The sequence below is a fragment of the Rhinatrema bivittatum genome, chromosome 7, assembly GCF_901001135.1.
Source record: "Rhinatrema bivittatum chromosome 7, aRhiBiv1.1, whole genome shotgun sequence".
Classification (NCBI taxonomy): domain Eukaryota; kingdom Metazoa; phylum Chordata; class Amphibia; order Gymnophiona; family Rhinatrematidae; genus Rhinatrema; species Rhinatrema bivittatum.
Genome location: NC_042621.1, coordinates 131,666,684 through 131,682,578, shown reverse-complemented (window position 1 = coordinate 131,682,578; position 15,895 = coordinate 131,666,684). Strand labels below are relative to the sequence as shown.

General features: G+C 44.0%; 1 protein-coding gene across 1 annotated transcript in view; it reads left to right on the top strand.

Moving 5' to 3' along the window:
- Window positions 1-15,895, top strand: part of TM9SF3 (transmembrane 9 superfamily member 3) — a 188,725-nt gene that overhangs the window by 120,330 nt on the left and 52,500 nt on the right. The window contains exons 7-9 of the mRNA XM_029609139.1: window positions 3,251-3,417; window positions 9,068-9,162; window positions 12,162-12,292. Coding sequence (XP_029464999.1) covers window positions 3,251-3,417; window positions 9,068-9,162; window positions 12,162-12,292 — 393 coding nt within the window. The remainder of the gene's footprint in view (window positions 1-3,250; window positions 3,418-9,067; window positions 9,163-12,161; window positions 12,293-15,895) is intronic.

Here is a 15,895-nt window from a genome sequence, read left to right as displayed (position 1 = left end):
TCCTATTAGGAAAACGGACCAAGTCAGGCTGCTATAGAGTCCTACACAGAAACAACACGCCAGCAGAAAACCTCACCTGAATCACGTGCTGTCCCTCACCTAACATAGAATAAAGAGACCAAAACGCATAACAAGAAGCATGCAGAAAAAACTGAATTGGAAACTGCAACAAGCCAGAGTCTCTGTATGCAGTGTAACAAAGGAAAAAAGAAACATCACCCATCCTTATAAAACAAATCAAGAAATATAAAATCATCAGCAGTAAAACTGTACTAACAAAAAGAACATATTTCGAAACAGCTGATGAGTGGAATATCCAATAATTAAAAACTCATATAAAACATTTCCAGATACCAACAAAATATTTCAAAATAGCAGACACAAAGACCCAGTAATGAAAAATAATAAGGATACAAAAATTTTTTTGCTCTGCATACCTGGGAACGTTTGATATCCAGGTGTCCTGAGATTGTTCTGAATTAGCAGGAGGAGGGGTGGTTTGTTTGGAACTTTCTCCTCTCTCAGTCACATACCAGCGCTCTCTCTCACACTGGCTCTCAATGACACACCTATACACACATGCTCTCAGTCACTCACATATACACGTTTTTTCTCTCTCATATAGGCTCTTAATTACACATTTACACACATGCTGTCTCTTTTCACGCTTACACACACACTCAGGCTTTCAATCACACACATACATGCTGTCTTTTTCTCTCACACACAGACTCTCATTCGCATGCTTACAAACATGCTCTCTCTTTCTCTCATTTACACACAGGCTCTCAATCACATACTCACATGCTCCCTCACCTAAACCAGCTCTCAATCACACACAGACACACATGATCTCTCTCTTACTTATACACACAGGCTCTTAATCATACATACACATGATTTCTCTCACACACAAAGGATCTCAATCATACACACATACTCTTTCACACAAACAGGTTTTCAATCACAAACTTACACATACAGGTTCCCAATCGTAAACTTACATTCATGCTCTCTCTCTCACAGGCAGGCTCTCAATCACAGACATACTCTCTTTCACATATACAGGCTCTCAATCACAGACATACTCTCTTTCACATGTACAGGCTCTCAATCATTCACGTACATGCAATCTCTCACTCACACACACACACAGGATCTCAAACACACATGCTTGCTCGCTCATTCACTCTCTCTCTCCCCCACCCCGGGAACTCGCGGCAGCAGCAGCCTCCTCCCAACGCTAACCGCATTCATTTTCAGCCCTCGCGGAGGCGAAGGCGGAGTCCCATCGGCCGCGGTTGAAACTCTTCATTTTCCTCCGAGCCGCGCTGCAGTCTTCTTCCCGTCGGACACTAGCGTGGCCTCTTCTTCCCGCGCAGGCACCCGATGCTCACCACTTCCTCTTCCGGGCCGCGGGAAGAAGAGAGCACGCCGGTGCCGCTGACTCCAGCTGTCCTGCCGCGTTCCGCCCGGGCTGACAGCATTTTAAGCCCGGGCGGAGGAGGACCGGGGAGCAGCTGGGTCAGCGGGGGACTGGAAAGTGTGGCGACACACTGATTTAGATTTGTCTGCGAGCCAGATGCAGCCCTCAAAAGAGCCATATCTGGCTCGCGAGCCATGGGTTCCCGACCCCTGGACTAGATGGACCATTTGGTCTTTTTCTGCCATCAGTACTATGTTACGTCATGCTTGTTGCCAGTCTCAGGTCTACCTCCTTAGGACTTGGTTTTTAGTTTTAATTACTCTGCATTCCAAATTTGAGTTTAAATCAAGTTACAAATTCAGATCCCTCTCCCTGAAAGCTTGTAATCTAAGGGACCTAGTTACTAAGGATTTTTCCCATAGACAGAAAATGGGAGAAAACCTTTAGTTAATGGGCCCCGTAAGTTTGTACTTGAGACAGTGGAGGGTGATTTGACTTGTCCAAGGTCACAAGGCACGTTAGCATGAAAAATGGGATTTAAGTCTGGCTTTCCTGGTTCTCAACCCACTGCTCTAACTGCTCGGCTATTCCTCCACCCTACTTTTTAGAAAATATTTGGTATAGACTTAGAAGATATTTGATACAGGGGCTGTTTGGACTGATCACCCTGCAAACTCATTTCTCGCCTTCAAACAGCCCATTTCAATTGGTTTCCAGAGTTGTCTTCCTGTTTGTGTCTGCTATATTCTATGGTTGCGACAAAATGGAGAAAAAAAGGTTCCCCCTACCAAAACCGTTATCTATAGGGCTGGAAAAATATTTGATCAACTTGAAGTTCCAACCAAATTTTTAGGTACCAGGGAAATGTTTTTTTTCTCTCTTACATAATTTTTAAAAAATTGTTTCATCTAATTTTTGGTTTTTTTGTTTTTAACCTTTCTTTGCTGTCTGCTTTCTTTAATTTCTTACCATCCTGTCTTCCTTCCATCTTCCCTTCCATTTTCTCCCTCTCTTCTCACCGGGCCCCCCCCCCTTCTTTCCAAATGCCAAATTGTAGCCATCCTGGTGCAAGGGATTTTTCTACCCCTGTTATTGGCATTAAAGTCTTGCATTACCCTTTTTCTGTATTTAAAGAAGATCCTTAGCTAGCAAGTCCTAATCAGTGTAGCTGAATTCTAACTTCTTGTCATCAAAGTAAAGGTTAATTGCTCACATGCAATTTATTCTATGATGACAGCAGTAGAATGAGCTATATCACCTACCACCTTCCCATCTGTGAAGATTTGTTTTTATAGTTATTCAAGTAAAGTAAAAGTTGAGAAGCAGCAAGTCTGTTGATACCTGGGAAACCCTTGTGTGTGCAAGAAAGCTTTCTGATGCCTGGGGAAACACTTGTGCATGCATGAAAACTCTAGAAAAGTCTTCTGACTGGCTTATTATACTATTGACATCCAAGAACAATAGGTAAGTAATTACCTGTTCTTCCTCTGTCTTAATATTTTAGGCTTATTAAATTTGATTTGGGTAATTTGGGATCAGAGGTGGTGTATAAATTCAAATGTCATATGAATATGAAGTGTCCAATTTCCTTTCCAGCATGCTTAGGAGCTGTTGAAGTGAGTGAAGCAGTGGGACAGGCCCTGCTGAAGCAGTGGGACAGGCCCTGCTGAAGCTGTGTTGCTGTGTTTCGCAGACACAAAAGAAATTTGATAGAAGTCTGCATGTTACGAATAGCTTGTATAAGTATCTGCTGCATGGACAAGACTCCAGGGAACCATTAAAGACTGGGATTCGGGTATAATTGGCTCCCTTTATGCTTTGCAGGACCGTGATCTCGGAGACGAGTATGGGTGGAAGCAGGTTCATGGTGATGTCTTCAGACCTTCTAGCCATCCTTTGATTTTCTCCTCGCTTATTGGCTCTGGATGCCAGATTTTTTCAGTTTCCCTTATAGTCATTGTTGTTGCGATGATCGAGGATTTGTACACTGAGTAAGTACAGATCTATTCCCTTCTTTATAATAGTATTCTAAATTTGCTAGTCTATTAACCCATTTCCTCTTTTTCCATATAAATTATGTCAGAACATTAAGTAATCTTGTAATGCTACTTTCAGGAATATGTAAGACAGCATATTTTGTTAGATATAAGCCTACTTGAAATTGGGCAATATACAGTTTTTTAAAATTACCATACATTTTACGTCATTCCAGATGGGATTACATGTATCAAAACATTATGCAAGATCTGTTAGTGATTTCTGAAATATTTTTCTTATTTCAGAAAATACAACATATTTGAGAGATCCATTTTACTGATACTGTATTCATAAAAAACCCCACTAGCAGCAGGCTTTAGATATTCAGAATACAAATTGGTACTCTTTCTCTATTTCCCTAAACAATAAGTAATCCTGCTACAAATTGCATTTTCCTAGAGTGTAGCCAGATGGACTCAGGATCAATGGGATTATGTGTTCCCCTGTTAGAGATGGAGATGGAGTCAGGTTTCAAAGCTGACATCACCCTAGATATACCCCTGCAGTGACCTCAGCCATTCAGTATCTCTCCGTCTCCTAGCAGATGTGGACGCCATCCCCAAACCAGCAGCAGTGTCTAGCAGGATTGCAACACTAATCCAAAGGAGAAATTTTACCTTCAAATTGAAAAGAAGATCGAGCCCTGCTCTCCTGCAGTGGCGGTGAAGTCCTAAGCCCCCCCCCCCCCCCCCCACAGCCGGAGACAGTCTCTGAACTCAGCTGGTAAGCGCTGAGACCAGGCAAGTAGAAAAGAACTCCTCTGAACCAGAGACGTGGAAGGGCTTCGGTAAGTCTTTCCTCCGGGCTCCTTGCTCGGTACGCCATACCGATATTGTTCCCGATCCTATACGGGCGAGAGAAGGGGGTTTCTGAGCAGGTTGAGCGGCACTTCCGGTGGGCTAGGCTCCGCTTCAGGCTCGGTGGACTCTTCACGTGGCGATCCAGGGCGCCGCCATCTTGCGCACGGTTTGGTGTGGTGCCATTTTCCCCCTCTGGCTGTCGGTAAATGCGGTGCAGGCCGGCCTTCTGTGCGCCTAATGTGCGCACACAACGTGCGCATAACTGCATGCATAAGCGCACGCACGACTCTGTGCGAGCTCGAGAGACATTAACCGGCTAAACGCACAAGTTACAGTGGTTATGACCCCGGCAGCAAAGAAGGTCAGACGACACTCCCTTTGCGCAGCCTACCCTATTAGGACCGCACAGTCTGACCTGGATTCCTGCCTATGTCAGCACTGAGCAATTCCGGGGTGGCATCCTCCCCGGGAGAGGGCAGTTCAGTGGCCCCTACCCCGGTTCCTCCTGGGCCAAATATGGATCCGGCAGCCTTCTCCTGGTTGGAATATTTTTAGGTCCTCCAAGCCTTTGTTCATGTGCAGTCAGCCCCTGCCCAGGCTGAACCTCAACTTGGAAGGTCTCTCCCTCCCAGTCCTGTCAGCATGCCTCAGGACATGCCTCGCCTCACCAAGAGTATCCCTGACAGGGACCCAAACACCATGGACGATTACGGGGACTCATTGGAGGACGGGGAAATCCCTCCAGGCCTGGAGCCATACCGGACCGTGCTTTGATTTTTCCACAGAGATGATTAGATTAGAGGCCCTAATCTTTTAGACCCTAAAGATTCTGGGAGTCTGGGCACGGACCCTATGTCGGAGCCAAAGAGGAACTCCATCCTGGTGTCTCTATGGAAAGCCTCTTCTATTTCTCGATGCTGGAAGCCATCTAGGAGTTGATTGAGTTGGAATGGGATGTCCCGGAGGCAAGTTTTAAAGAGGCCTTATATTCTCTGGACCCTGCAGTAAAGTAATGCCTGCTTTTCTCGAAAATGGACGCTCTGGTCTGCGCCATCTCGAAGCAACAACTATCTCTATTGAGGGAGGGGCAGCCTTGAAGGATGCTCACGATAGGCGGTTAGAATCCATCCTTAAGCAAACCTTTGACCCAACAGCAATGACACTGCAAATCGCTTCCTGCTGTGCCCTGGTGGCTCACTCGTTTGTTTCTCTCTCTCTCTCTCTTGAAATGGTCCACTCGAGAGAGAGATAGCTCTGGAGCGCACGCCGGAGAGGTGATCGAACCCACCGCAGCTTTCCTGGCGGACACAAGCTCGGATCTAGTGGCCAGAGGAGTAGCCTTAGTGGTGGCGGCCAGAAGACAGCTGTGGTTGTGAAACTGGTCAGCGGACACAACTTCTAAGGCAAACCTCACAAATATGCCCTTTAAGGGATCCCTCCTATTTGGAAGCGAATTGGAGAAGCTAGCCAGTAAGTGGGGCGAATCTCCAATGCCCAGGCTACCGGAAGATAAGAAAAAGAGGTCACAGTACCACTCACCCATGAGGGGTCGGGCCAGGAGTTCCGAGCACTTCCGGCCCTACAGAAACTCGTCATTTCAATCAACTCAGTTCTCGGGAAGCCCTCGGGAAGGTCTCAGTCCTTTCGGAACAGACAACAAAAAGAGGAACAAGTTTGGGCTCATGTTCGACCCAAACTCCCCAAAACATGCTGAAGACCTCTGTGAAAGATTCCTAGTGAGAGGGTATCCTAATTGTGTGGTTCATCAGGCTTAGGTGAGAGAGTCCATTTTGTTCTCTAAGCATCTCTAAAGATAGCCTGTAGCCTGCAAGGACTTGCCAAACACGCTGGTCGATATCAATCCTTTGCTACTAGCTGCAGGAGCCTCCTCAACTCCCCTCCTTGGAGAATCCCCAGGCCAGTCTGCCTCCGAGCCTTCGCCAGAGATTTGTTCCGCTCCAGCAGAAGAAGAACTCTGCTTCCAGCGCGAGACAAGGAAGTAATCCCTCCACCCCAGTCGCTCCTACTGTGTCATCGGTTTGCGACTGAGGAGCATCTTTGCCGGGGTCACATTGCGCCGGACGTGGATGGAGGTCAGGACTGAGGGGGGACGCCTTGTCCGCTGTAGATCCCTGCTCTCCCCCACCGAGACTCACATCGAATTCACCGGCTCCCTCGTGCACCGGCTGGCTCATGAATCGCAGGACATCCAGCTGCCCTGGAGGAGGTAAGGGTTCTGGAGGGAAAATCCTGACCTTCCCCTTTCTCTTAGACTGCATGGTGGAAGAAAATAAATTAGGAAACCGAGATTTTTAGGGCAGCCTGCGTTCAACGGCCTCTCTATGCCGCCATCTTGCCCCCCAACCTCTCTGCTTGTTAATATGGAACATGACAACTTGAATGGCCATTTATATTTGTATGGTATTGTTCTTTAGCCAATCTTTAGAGCATTGAAAATCACCCTGAGTTCTAGAAGATTGATAAGAAGAGATTCTTCTTTCAACCATTCCCCCTGCATACAGATGTGATGCATTTCCCGTTCATGACACATCCATTTCTCACCACAGATTATATGACTTGTGGGTGCAATTTTGGCCATGTAGCAGATCTTTTTGCTTGTCTACCATAAGAGAAAATTCTTTACTTCATTGTTTAAGTGGATTTTGTAGCTTAGTTGAATGAGCTGATTCCACTTGCTTTTTAGATGCCATTATGCCTGTCACATTTTCAGTCGAGCTAATGGCATTACATGAACCATTGATGCAATGTGCCCCAGTAGTTTCATATATTGTTTAGCTGATAATCGTGAAATCAATTAAGGAAAACGCTGGTTTACAATAAAGCAATTCAATAGATTTATCGGTGTGCTTCTCAAAGCTTGCTTCTGCCAGTAAAAATCTTATTCTAATGTAATTTATATCAAAATTTATATTGAGGAAAAGACTTCAGTACTGAAGAGAAACGCCACGGACCGAATCCCTAATCAGTTGGTGCAGTCACTGGTCCACAAAAACCTCTCCTCTTTGAATTTTTAGTTTTATTTGTAAATATTTTTTTTTAAACTAAATTTTGAATTTCTTTTTTATAAAAACGCAGAAGTATGCTGGTACTGCAAAAGTCTTTTCAAAACTCCTTGTGATGGCAAGTTCTTTCCAGCACATAAATTTTACATTTTTGTGAATTTAAAGTATAGCTTGGATTTAGGCTTAAAACAATTGCTTAGATTTACTTATCTTTGTATCACAGTCCTTATAATGTGATTATATCCATGTCGCTGTCTGTTGTTATCTATTTAATTCTGAGAAACACAGACATTAACGTTTCATGGAATCACATCAGGGCCAAAGCTCAAAATCGGGAAAATATAGTTATCAACTTTACCTTTCTTGTTTAATCTATTCTTCTCACATACATATTCAATAAATACCGTATTTTTCGCTCCATAAGATGCACCTGACCATAAGACGCAACTAGGGTTCAGAGGGGGAAATTGTTTTGAAAAATGGTATGCTAAACCGGCTCCGTTCCCGGGCGTCTGTGCGTCTTATGGAGCGATCGTTTCTGGCATTAAAATTAGGGGTGTGTTTACAATTTTTTTCATTCCCGTTTCGTTTTTGGGTCTGGGGAGGGCCATTTCGGTTCACTCCCTGGATCGGAAAACTTTTATCATGCTATTTTGTGAAAACAAACCCCCACCCCCCTGCAATCCTTCAAATTTAATTAACTACAAACCCCCCCCCCCCAAGACTTGCCAAAAGTTCCTGGTGGTCCAGCGGGGGTCCTGGGAGCGATCTCCCCCTCTCGGGCATTCGGCAGCCAGTAATCAAAATGGTGCCGGTGGCCCTTTGCCCTTACCATGTGACAGGAGTTGATAGAGGGTAAATGGGTTCCTCCTGGACTTGCTGCCTGAGGTGCAATACAAGGTCTACAAAGTAGTTGTTGATATAATGCTTTTATAAGGTTGATGAATGTTTAAAAATGTACAACTTCATAGAAACATGACAGTAGAAAAAAACCATATGGCCCATCCAGTCTGCCCATCCATACAATTAATTTAGCATTATAATTCTCATCACTTCCTTAGAGATCCCCTGTATTTATCGCGTGCTTTCTTGAATTCAGAGACTGTTTTTTGACTCCACCACCTCCACTGGGAGGCTATTTCGTACATCCACCACCCTCTCTAAGATTATGTCCTGAGACAATTTGACCGTAGCAATCCTGTAAGCAACTTCTATATTCTGGGCAGTGCTAATAAGAGGAGAGGCATATGACCTCAATATAACTGCACAACATTAACAAAAACGGGTTTGAGAGCAGAGAGATATGAAATACCATGGACCCAAGAAACATAAGGGTCCAGTGAAAAATACTTATAAATCAGAATCTTTTTAAAACATATTTATGCTAGCAAATGCACCTAGAATCCTACACTGTTAGCATAGCCTGGATTTAAAAAAGGTTTGGACAAATTTGGAGGATAAGTCTGAATAGTTATTACCCAGGTAGACTTTGGGAAAGCTACTGCTTATCCCTGGATGTTTGCAGCATTGGTCTGTCTGCTATTTGGGATCCTGCCAGGTACTTGTGACCTGGATTGGCCACTGTTGGAAACTGGATACTGGGCTTGATGGACCTTGATCTGACCAAGTATGACAGTTCTTCTGTAAAACGTTTGTCTTTAAACACTGATTTACATTAGAATGTGTATGCCTTCCCCATCTACCATACTTTGTTGTTTTTCTTTTTACTAGTTTTATTGTTGGCAAGCTACAATGGTTCTCCTTTTTTGCTTTTGTTTCAGGAGAGGATCCATGCTTAGCACTGCTATATTTGTCTATGCTGCTACATCACCTGTGAATGGATATTTTGGGGGAAGTCTTTATGCTAGACAAGGAGGTAACGTAAAACCTGAAAGGAATTTCTGCTTTTTGATGTGTAAATAATGCAACTTTGGCTCTGCTTTTTTGACATGTAAATAATGCAACTTTGGCTCAACTCCACTATGTTAAACATTTCCCTTTATGGAAGGACATTATTGCTCGCATCAGCATTCTGACCAGTTTTTAAATTGCTACTTCTGTAGTAAAGAAACATATGTAATCAGCACAGATTATAATCTTCATGGAGCAGGGACTGTCTCTTTTGTGAATCTGTACAGTGCTGTGTATATCTAAAAGCAGTATAGAGATAAGTACAGTAGTAGATAGCTAATTCAGTTTTGTCATGGCTCAGGGTACTACCACTCTTGTCAGGAATGGTCTTGCTTATCTTGATAAATCCCTCAATAGCCAGATGGATCAATAGTTTCTTAATTGTCTATCTCCACAGTATCTAAACTGAGAGCTTCTGCAATTTTCCTTGTCAAAGATTTGTGTAGCATTAATTTAATAGCTGAGCTCTTTCTAAGGAAGGTGAGACAGGATTGACATCTGATCTCCTAGAGAAATAGAAAAGTATCAGATGACTCGCCAGTCCCTGTGACCTTAGAGCCATGGGAGAACCCTCTAGCATTTATTTTCCTCTTGGGAAACTTGTCCCTCTTTCATGTAAGTTTCTTAACAAAGAGATTGTTTTCATGAATTTCATTGAGTTAATACACTACTACCTATTTTAAAAAGGTATCGACAGGTACTCCTGAAAGTACCAGAATCTGAGGCCAATTTTCATCTTCAAGGTTAGAAAGCTCTCCCATGTCTTTGTCTGAAAGTCCATCCCCACATAGTAGGCAGGAGTCGGTGTTTTCTTGGTTCCTTAATCTTAGGAAAATGTCTGTGTGATAGGAAGAAGCATGAATTTTCCAGCCTGTAAATAAGCTTTTGGAGTGTGGCTAGTCTCACAGTAGTATGCCACATTCCCAGGATCCTCCTTAAATCCCAACACCCAGGGGAAGAGTATGCACAGCTTTAAAGTCCAGCCACTTAAGGGAATTGGATTTGGTTATTGAGCAATCCACTGACTTATTCTCTGTATTGTAGGAAAAACTCCAGATAATGTAAAACAGTGATAAAATACATTTTCCAAAGTCTTTAAGGCTATTCTCTCAGTTTCTGAACTAATCAATGGTCTTGTCTCATATCCAAGATGATCACCACAGGACCCCAAAATGCAGTACATTAGCTTAAATTGTTTGGTGCTCTGGCAACTTCTGTGGGATGTTAAGGGCACAGCGGACAATGAGGCTGGACACAAGGCAGTAACTAATGCAGAGCCTCAGCAGCTGTACTTACATCAAATTGTGGCAGAGCTCTTGCTTTCTGTCCCCCCTCTCTCTCTCTCTTTCTCTGTGTCAAGGATCAGCAGCTCCATAGTAGCTGATACACTACAGTCCTTCCCCATCCAAAATTAGCAGAAGACTGGAGCAGGAAGGACCATTTCTGCATATCCAGTTTGAAATAATGCTGTTGCTCTCAACATTCCCTGAACTTTAGAAACTCACAGGTTCTGATAATTGTGAATTCCATAATTCTTTCAGGGCTGAAATGTATTCCCCATGTACTTCAGCTTTCTGTCTCTCCCTCCCAATATTTTATTTTTGAGGGGAAGGGACCAGAGTGGCAGTTGGGCGTATGTGGTGTAAATATTTCTCCCCGATCAGTGCACCCTTATCACTCCACTCTGGCGTACGTGTCTCACTCTTCCCATTCCACATTGCAGTCCTCTTTCTTTTCTTCCAGTTGCTCTTGCTCACCTCTTCTTTTTTTCTCCTCCTCCCACTCCCTCATTCTTCCTTCTCTCCTTTCACCACCCCACACTCCTCCTCCAAGCCACCTACCTTTCTGTACTCTTCCCTTCTCTCTCTCTCCCTCTCTCTTCCCTTCTCCTTCCTCACCTCACCTTCTTTCCTCTCTCCTCTCTCCTTCACCCTGCCCACCCCCTCCCTTTAGCAGACCTCTCACTTTCTTTCTTCTTTTCAGCCCTCTCACTGTCGTCTTGGGTTCCTAGTGCTGTCTCCTGCTCCCTATCTTGGGCACCAATCAAGGCTAAAAATGTTTTTGACATCTCCCCACACTTCCAAAGTCATCAGTTGAGAAAATGCATGTGCCTCAAGTGAGCAGGACAAGTGCATTTTTTTAAACCTTCATGCTAGTTTGACAATCATTGTTTTCTTTAGCAAGATTTTATGTCCAGTGGGGACTTCTGTTTCTACAAAAGTACAAAAACTCGGTTTTACTAAATTGTAAAATATCTCACACGTTCTATATCAGTGCAGTGTAAACTATAGACTAGATGTTTTGCCTTTAGAAATACAGGCTGGCCCAGCTATGTTGCATGTGATCTACATTCTGATCTCTACCAGGCAAACAGTGATCACATATCCTGTGGTCTGCTCTGTACTTGGACTTGAGAGCAGAAAGATACAAAGGGAAGAGAATCTAAAAACTTGAAAGTTTATTTTGGTGTTTTTCCTTATCAGAGATTGATCAGTGTTAGGTACATATTCCATGTGGAGCAGCTCAGCTGAAATGTGCTCACTTTTACTTTGTTAAATTGCTGCTGAAGGAGTCCCTAAAGTGAAAAGGTCATTTGTGAAATGGCTAATCATAAAGCGTTCTCTCTAAAATGTATTAAGCTACGTTTCTACCAGTTATACAGATACACAGAACCTGCTGATCAATATTTTATTCATAACTACACTCTACGAACTACCTCTTGATAACTCAAGCTCATACAGCAGGCTGAGTCCATGTCAAGCAATGAGATGCCAGTGGATAAAGAGAGGGAAAATGGAGAGACTGGGAAAGAGGGAGGGGTAGAGTGAGGACAGCACAATAGAGGTACAAATGTTTAACAAAATCTATTGAAACAGGAGGACCTGAGAGTAATCCCATGGTCTGAAAAGGAAGATGCTAAATTTGTGCTTGCCAAAGCCTAACTTGTTTTATCTTATTTTGCAGGAAGAAGGTGGATTAAGCAAATGTTTATTGGTGCTTTCCTCATCCCAGCTATGGTGTGTGGCACCGCCTTCTTCATCAACTTCATTGCAATCTACTATCATGCTTCCAGGGCCATTCCCTTTGGAACCATGGTAAGTGACAGGCTGGGAAAAGACTTTAAATCTGGACAGCAGCTGCGAGATGTATGCTGAGAATGAAGCGCGGAAGTTATTTTATGCCTCTATACCTCAGTTGTAATCCTAGGTATGCTATTGAACTCTGTATGTGTATCCCTGGGCAAATCACATTATCTACCTGTACTTCAGTTTGAATCCCAGCTCTGTATGTGTAAAAGAGAGTTTGAGCAAATCATTTTATCTCCAAGCTGTTAGACATTGAAAAGCAATAATGATAAAATAGTTTTTCCTTCGGAAACCGATCAGTCTTGGGACTTCCCCTGATCTTATCATGCAAATTCAGAGCAGGCTGCGGCATTCCAACCTCCAGGCCCTGTTGCTCACAGCCTGGTTAATTCTGCAGCCAGTTGATTTTTCTGAAGTTGTCTTGGGTCCTGGTAGCTTCCAAAAAGCCTTCCATTAAGAAAGTCCTACGGACTGAAGTGGAGGAGGTTTTCTGAATGTTGTGAGCAGAAGGCTCTAGTTGTGTTCTCCTGCCCCATGCAAAAACTGCTTGACTACCTTCTACACCTATCTGAGACTGGCTTGAAAACCAATTCTGTTAGAGTTCATCTCTGTGCAATTGGCGCATACCACCAAGGTGTAGATGGTACATCCATCTCTGTACAGCCGATAGTTGTACACTTTCTAAGGGGCCTGCTTCAATTTAAGCATCCCTTAAGGCCTCCCGCTATGTCTTGGGACCTCAGCGTGGTGTTAGCTCAGCTGATGAAAGCTTTTGAGCTGCTGTGCTCCTGTGACCTGAAGAACCTGACCTGGAAGGTCATATTTTTTGTGGTGGTCACTTCAGCGCGCAGGGTCAACGAGTTCCAGTCCTTAGTGACTTATCCACCTTATACTATGTTTTATCATGATAGGGTGGTCTTGCGTAGGCACCCGAAGTTCCTTCCTAAGATGGTGACAGATTTCCATTTAACCAGTCAATCGTCCAGCCAGCATTCTTTCCTAGGCCCCATTCGCACCAAGGCGAACAAGTACTGCACAGTATGGATTGCAAGAGAGCCTTAGCCTTTTGTCTGGAGTGGACAGAAGCCCATGGTTAAAAGACAGGAAACAGAGAGTAGGATTAAATGGTCAATTTTCTCAGTGGAAAAGGGTAAACAGTGGAGTGCCTCAGGGATCTATACTTGGACCGGTGCTTTTCAATATATATATAAATGATCTGGAAAGGAATACGACGAGTGAGGTTATCAAATTTGCAGATGATACAAAATTATTTAGAGTACTTAAATCACAAGCAGACTGTCATACATTGCAGGAGGACCTTGCAAGACTTGAAGATTGGGCATCCAAATGGCAGATGAAATTTAATGTGGACAAGTGCAAGGTGTTGCATATAGGGAAAAATAACCATTGCTGTAGTTACACGATGTTAGGTTCCATATTAGGAGCTACCACCCAGGAAAAAGATCTAGGCATCATAGTGGATTATACTTTAAAATTGTCAGCTTAGTGTGCTGCAGCAGTCAAAAAAGCAAATAGAATGTTAGGAATTATTAGGAAGGGAATGGTTAATAGAACAGAAAATGTCATAATGCCTCTATATCGCTCCATGGTGAGACCACACCTTGAATACTGTGTACAATTCTGGTCGCCGCATCTCAAAAAAGATATAGTTGCGATGGAGAAGGTACAGAGAAGGGCAACCAAAATGATAAAGGGGATCGAACAGCTTCCCTATGAGGATAGGCTGAAGAGATTAGGGCTGTTCAGCTTGGAGAAGACACAGCTGAGGGGGGATATGATAGAGGTCTTTAAGATCATGAGAGGTCTTGAACGAGTAGATGTGACTCGGTTATTTTCACTTTCGAATAATAGGAGGACTAGGGGGCATTCCATGAAGTTAGCAAGTAGCACATTTAAGACTAATCTGAGAAAATTCTTTTTCACTCAATGCACAATAAAGCTCTGGAATTTGTTGCCAGAGGATGGTGGTTAGTGCAGTTAGTGTAGCTGGGTTCAAAAAAGGTTTGGATAAGTTCTTGGAGGAGAAGTCCATTAATGGCTATTAATCAATTTTACTTAGGGAATAGCCACTGCTATTAATTGCATCAGTAGCATGGGTTCTTCTTAGTGTTTGGGTAATTGCCAGGTTCTTGTGACCTGGTTTTGGCCTCTGTTGGAAACAGGATGCTGGGCTTGATGGACCCTTGGTCTGACCCAGCATGGCAATTTCTTATGTTCTTATAGAAAGTCCACCCAACTTTTTATTTCTTTTGATAGGAATAGGATGGGAGTTGCCATTGCCAAACACACTTTCCAATTGGCTAGCAGATTCTATCTCCTTCTGTTATGCCCAGGCAGGACTGCATCTTGGGGGTCATGTTAAGGCTCATTCTGTCAGAGCCATGGTAACGTCGGTGGCCCTCTTGCGATCAAGTCCTGTGGAGAAGATCTGCAGGGCTGCGAAGTGGAGTTCTTGCTACACATTTGCATCTCATTACTGTCTGGATAGGAATGGCCAACATGATAGTAGATTTGGCCAGTCTATCCTTTGGAATCTCTTTGAAGTGTAGAACCCAACTCTTCCCGCCTAGGGCCCATTGTTTGGGTTCAGGCTGTCTCCTCCTCTATTACCAATAGCACTGTGGTTGTTGTGCCCATTGGTACCTGGTTGGTGCTCATTTGACCCCTTTTGCATTCGGGAGCAGCCTGAAGCTAGGGATTCACCCATATGTGTGAGGACTGCCATCCTGTTTGTTCTAGGAGAAAGTAGAATTGCTTACCTGTTACAGGTGTTATCCTAGGACAGCAGGATGTTAGTCCTCATGAAACCTGCCCCCCACCCTGTGGAGATGGGTTTCTCCTATTTCTTTATTTTTATCGTAATTCCATGTTACAAGACTGAAGAAGGGACCCTGTGTGGACGTGTGGATTAGGGCATGCTGGGCATGCTCAAGTCAAAGTTCTAAAAACGTTGACATTAGTTTTCCATGCCGGGCTCCATCTGATGATGTCACCCCTATGTGAGAACTAACATCCTGCTGTCCTAGGAGAACACCTGTTAAAGCAGTGGTTCTCAACCCTGTCCTGGGGACACCCCCAGCCAGTCGGGTTTTCAAGATATCCACATTGAATATGCATGAGAGAACATTTGCATGCACTGCCTCCATAATATGCAAATTTTCTCTCATGCATATTCATTGTGGATATCCTGAAAACCCGACTGGCTGGGGGGGTCCCCAGGATAGGGTTGAGAACCACTGCGTTAAAGTAAGCAGCTCTGCTTTCTCCTGACATCTCCTTGTTTCCTTCCCTCTCCCCCAACCCTTCTCCCTCCATCCACTGACATTATCACTGCTTTTTCTTTTACTCTCCACCCCCTGGCAGCATCACCTTCTCTTCCCTCTCCCCTGGCATCATTATCACCTTCCCTCTCCCCCAAGCCCTCTCCCTCCACCCCTGGCATCATCACCTTCTCCCTCCACACCCAGGAATCATCCCCACTTTCTCTTCCCTTTCTTCTACTTCTTTGCTACCATCATCATCTTAATCTTCCCTCTCCCCTGGCATTATCACCTTCTTCTCTTCCCTTTCCTTCTACATCTCTGGTATATC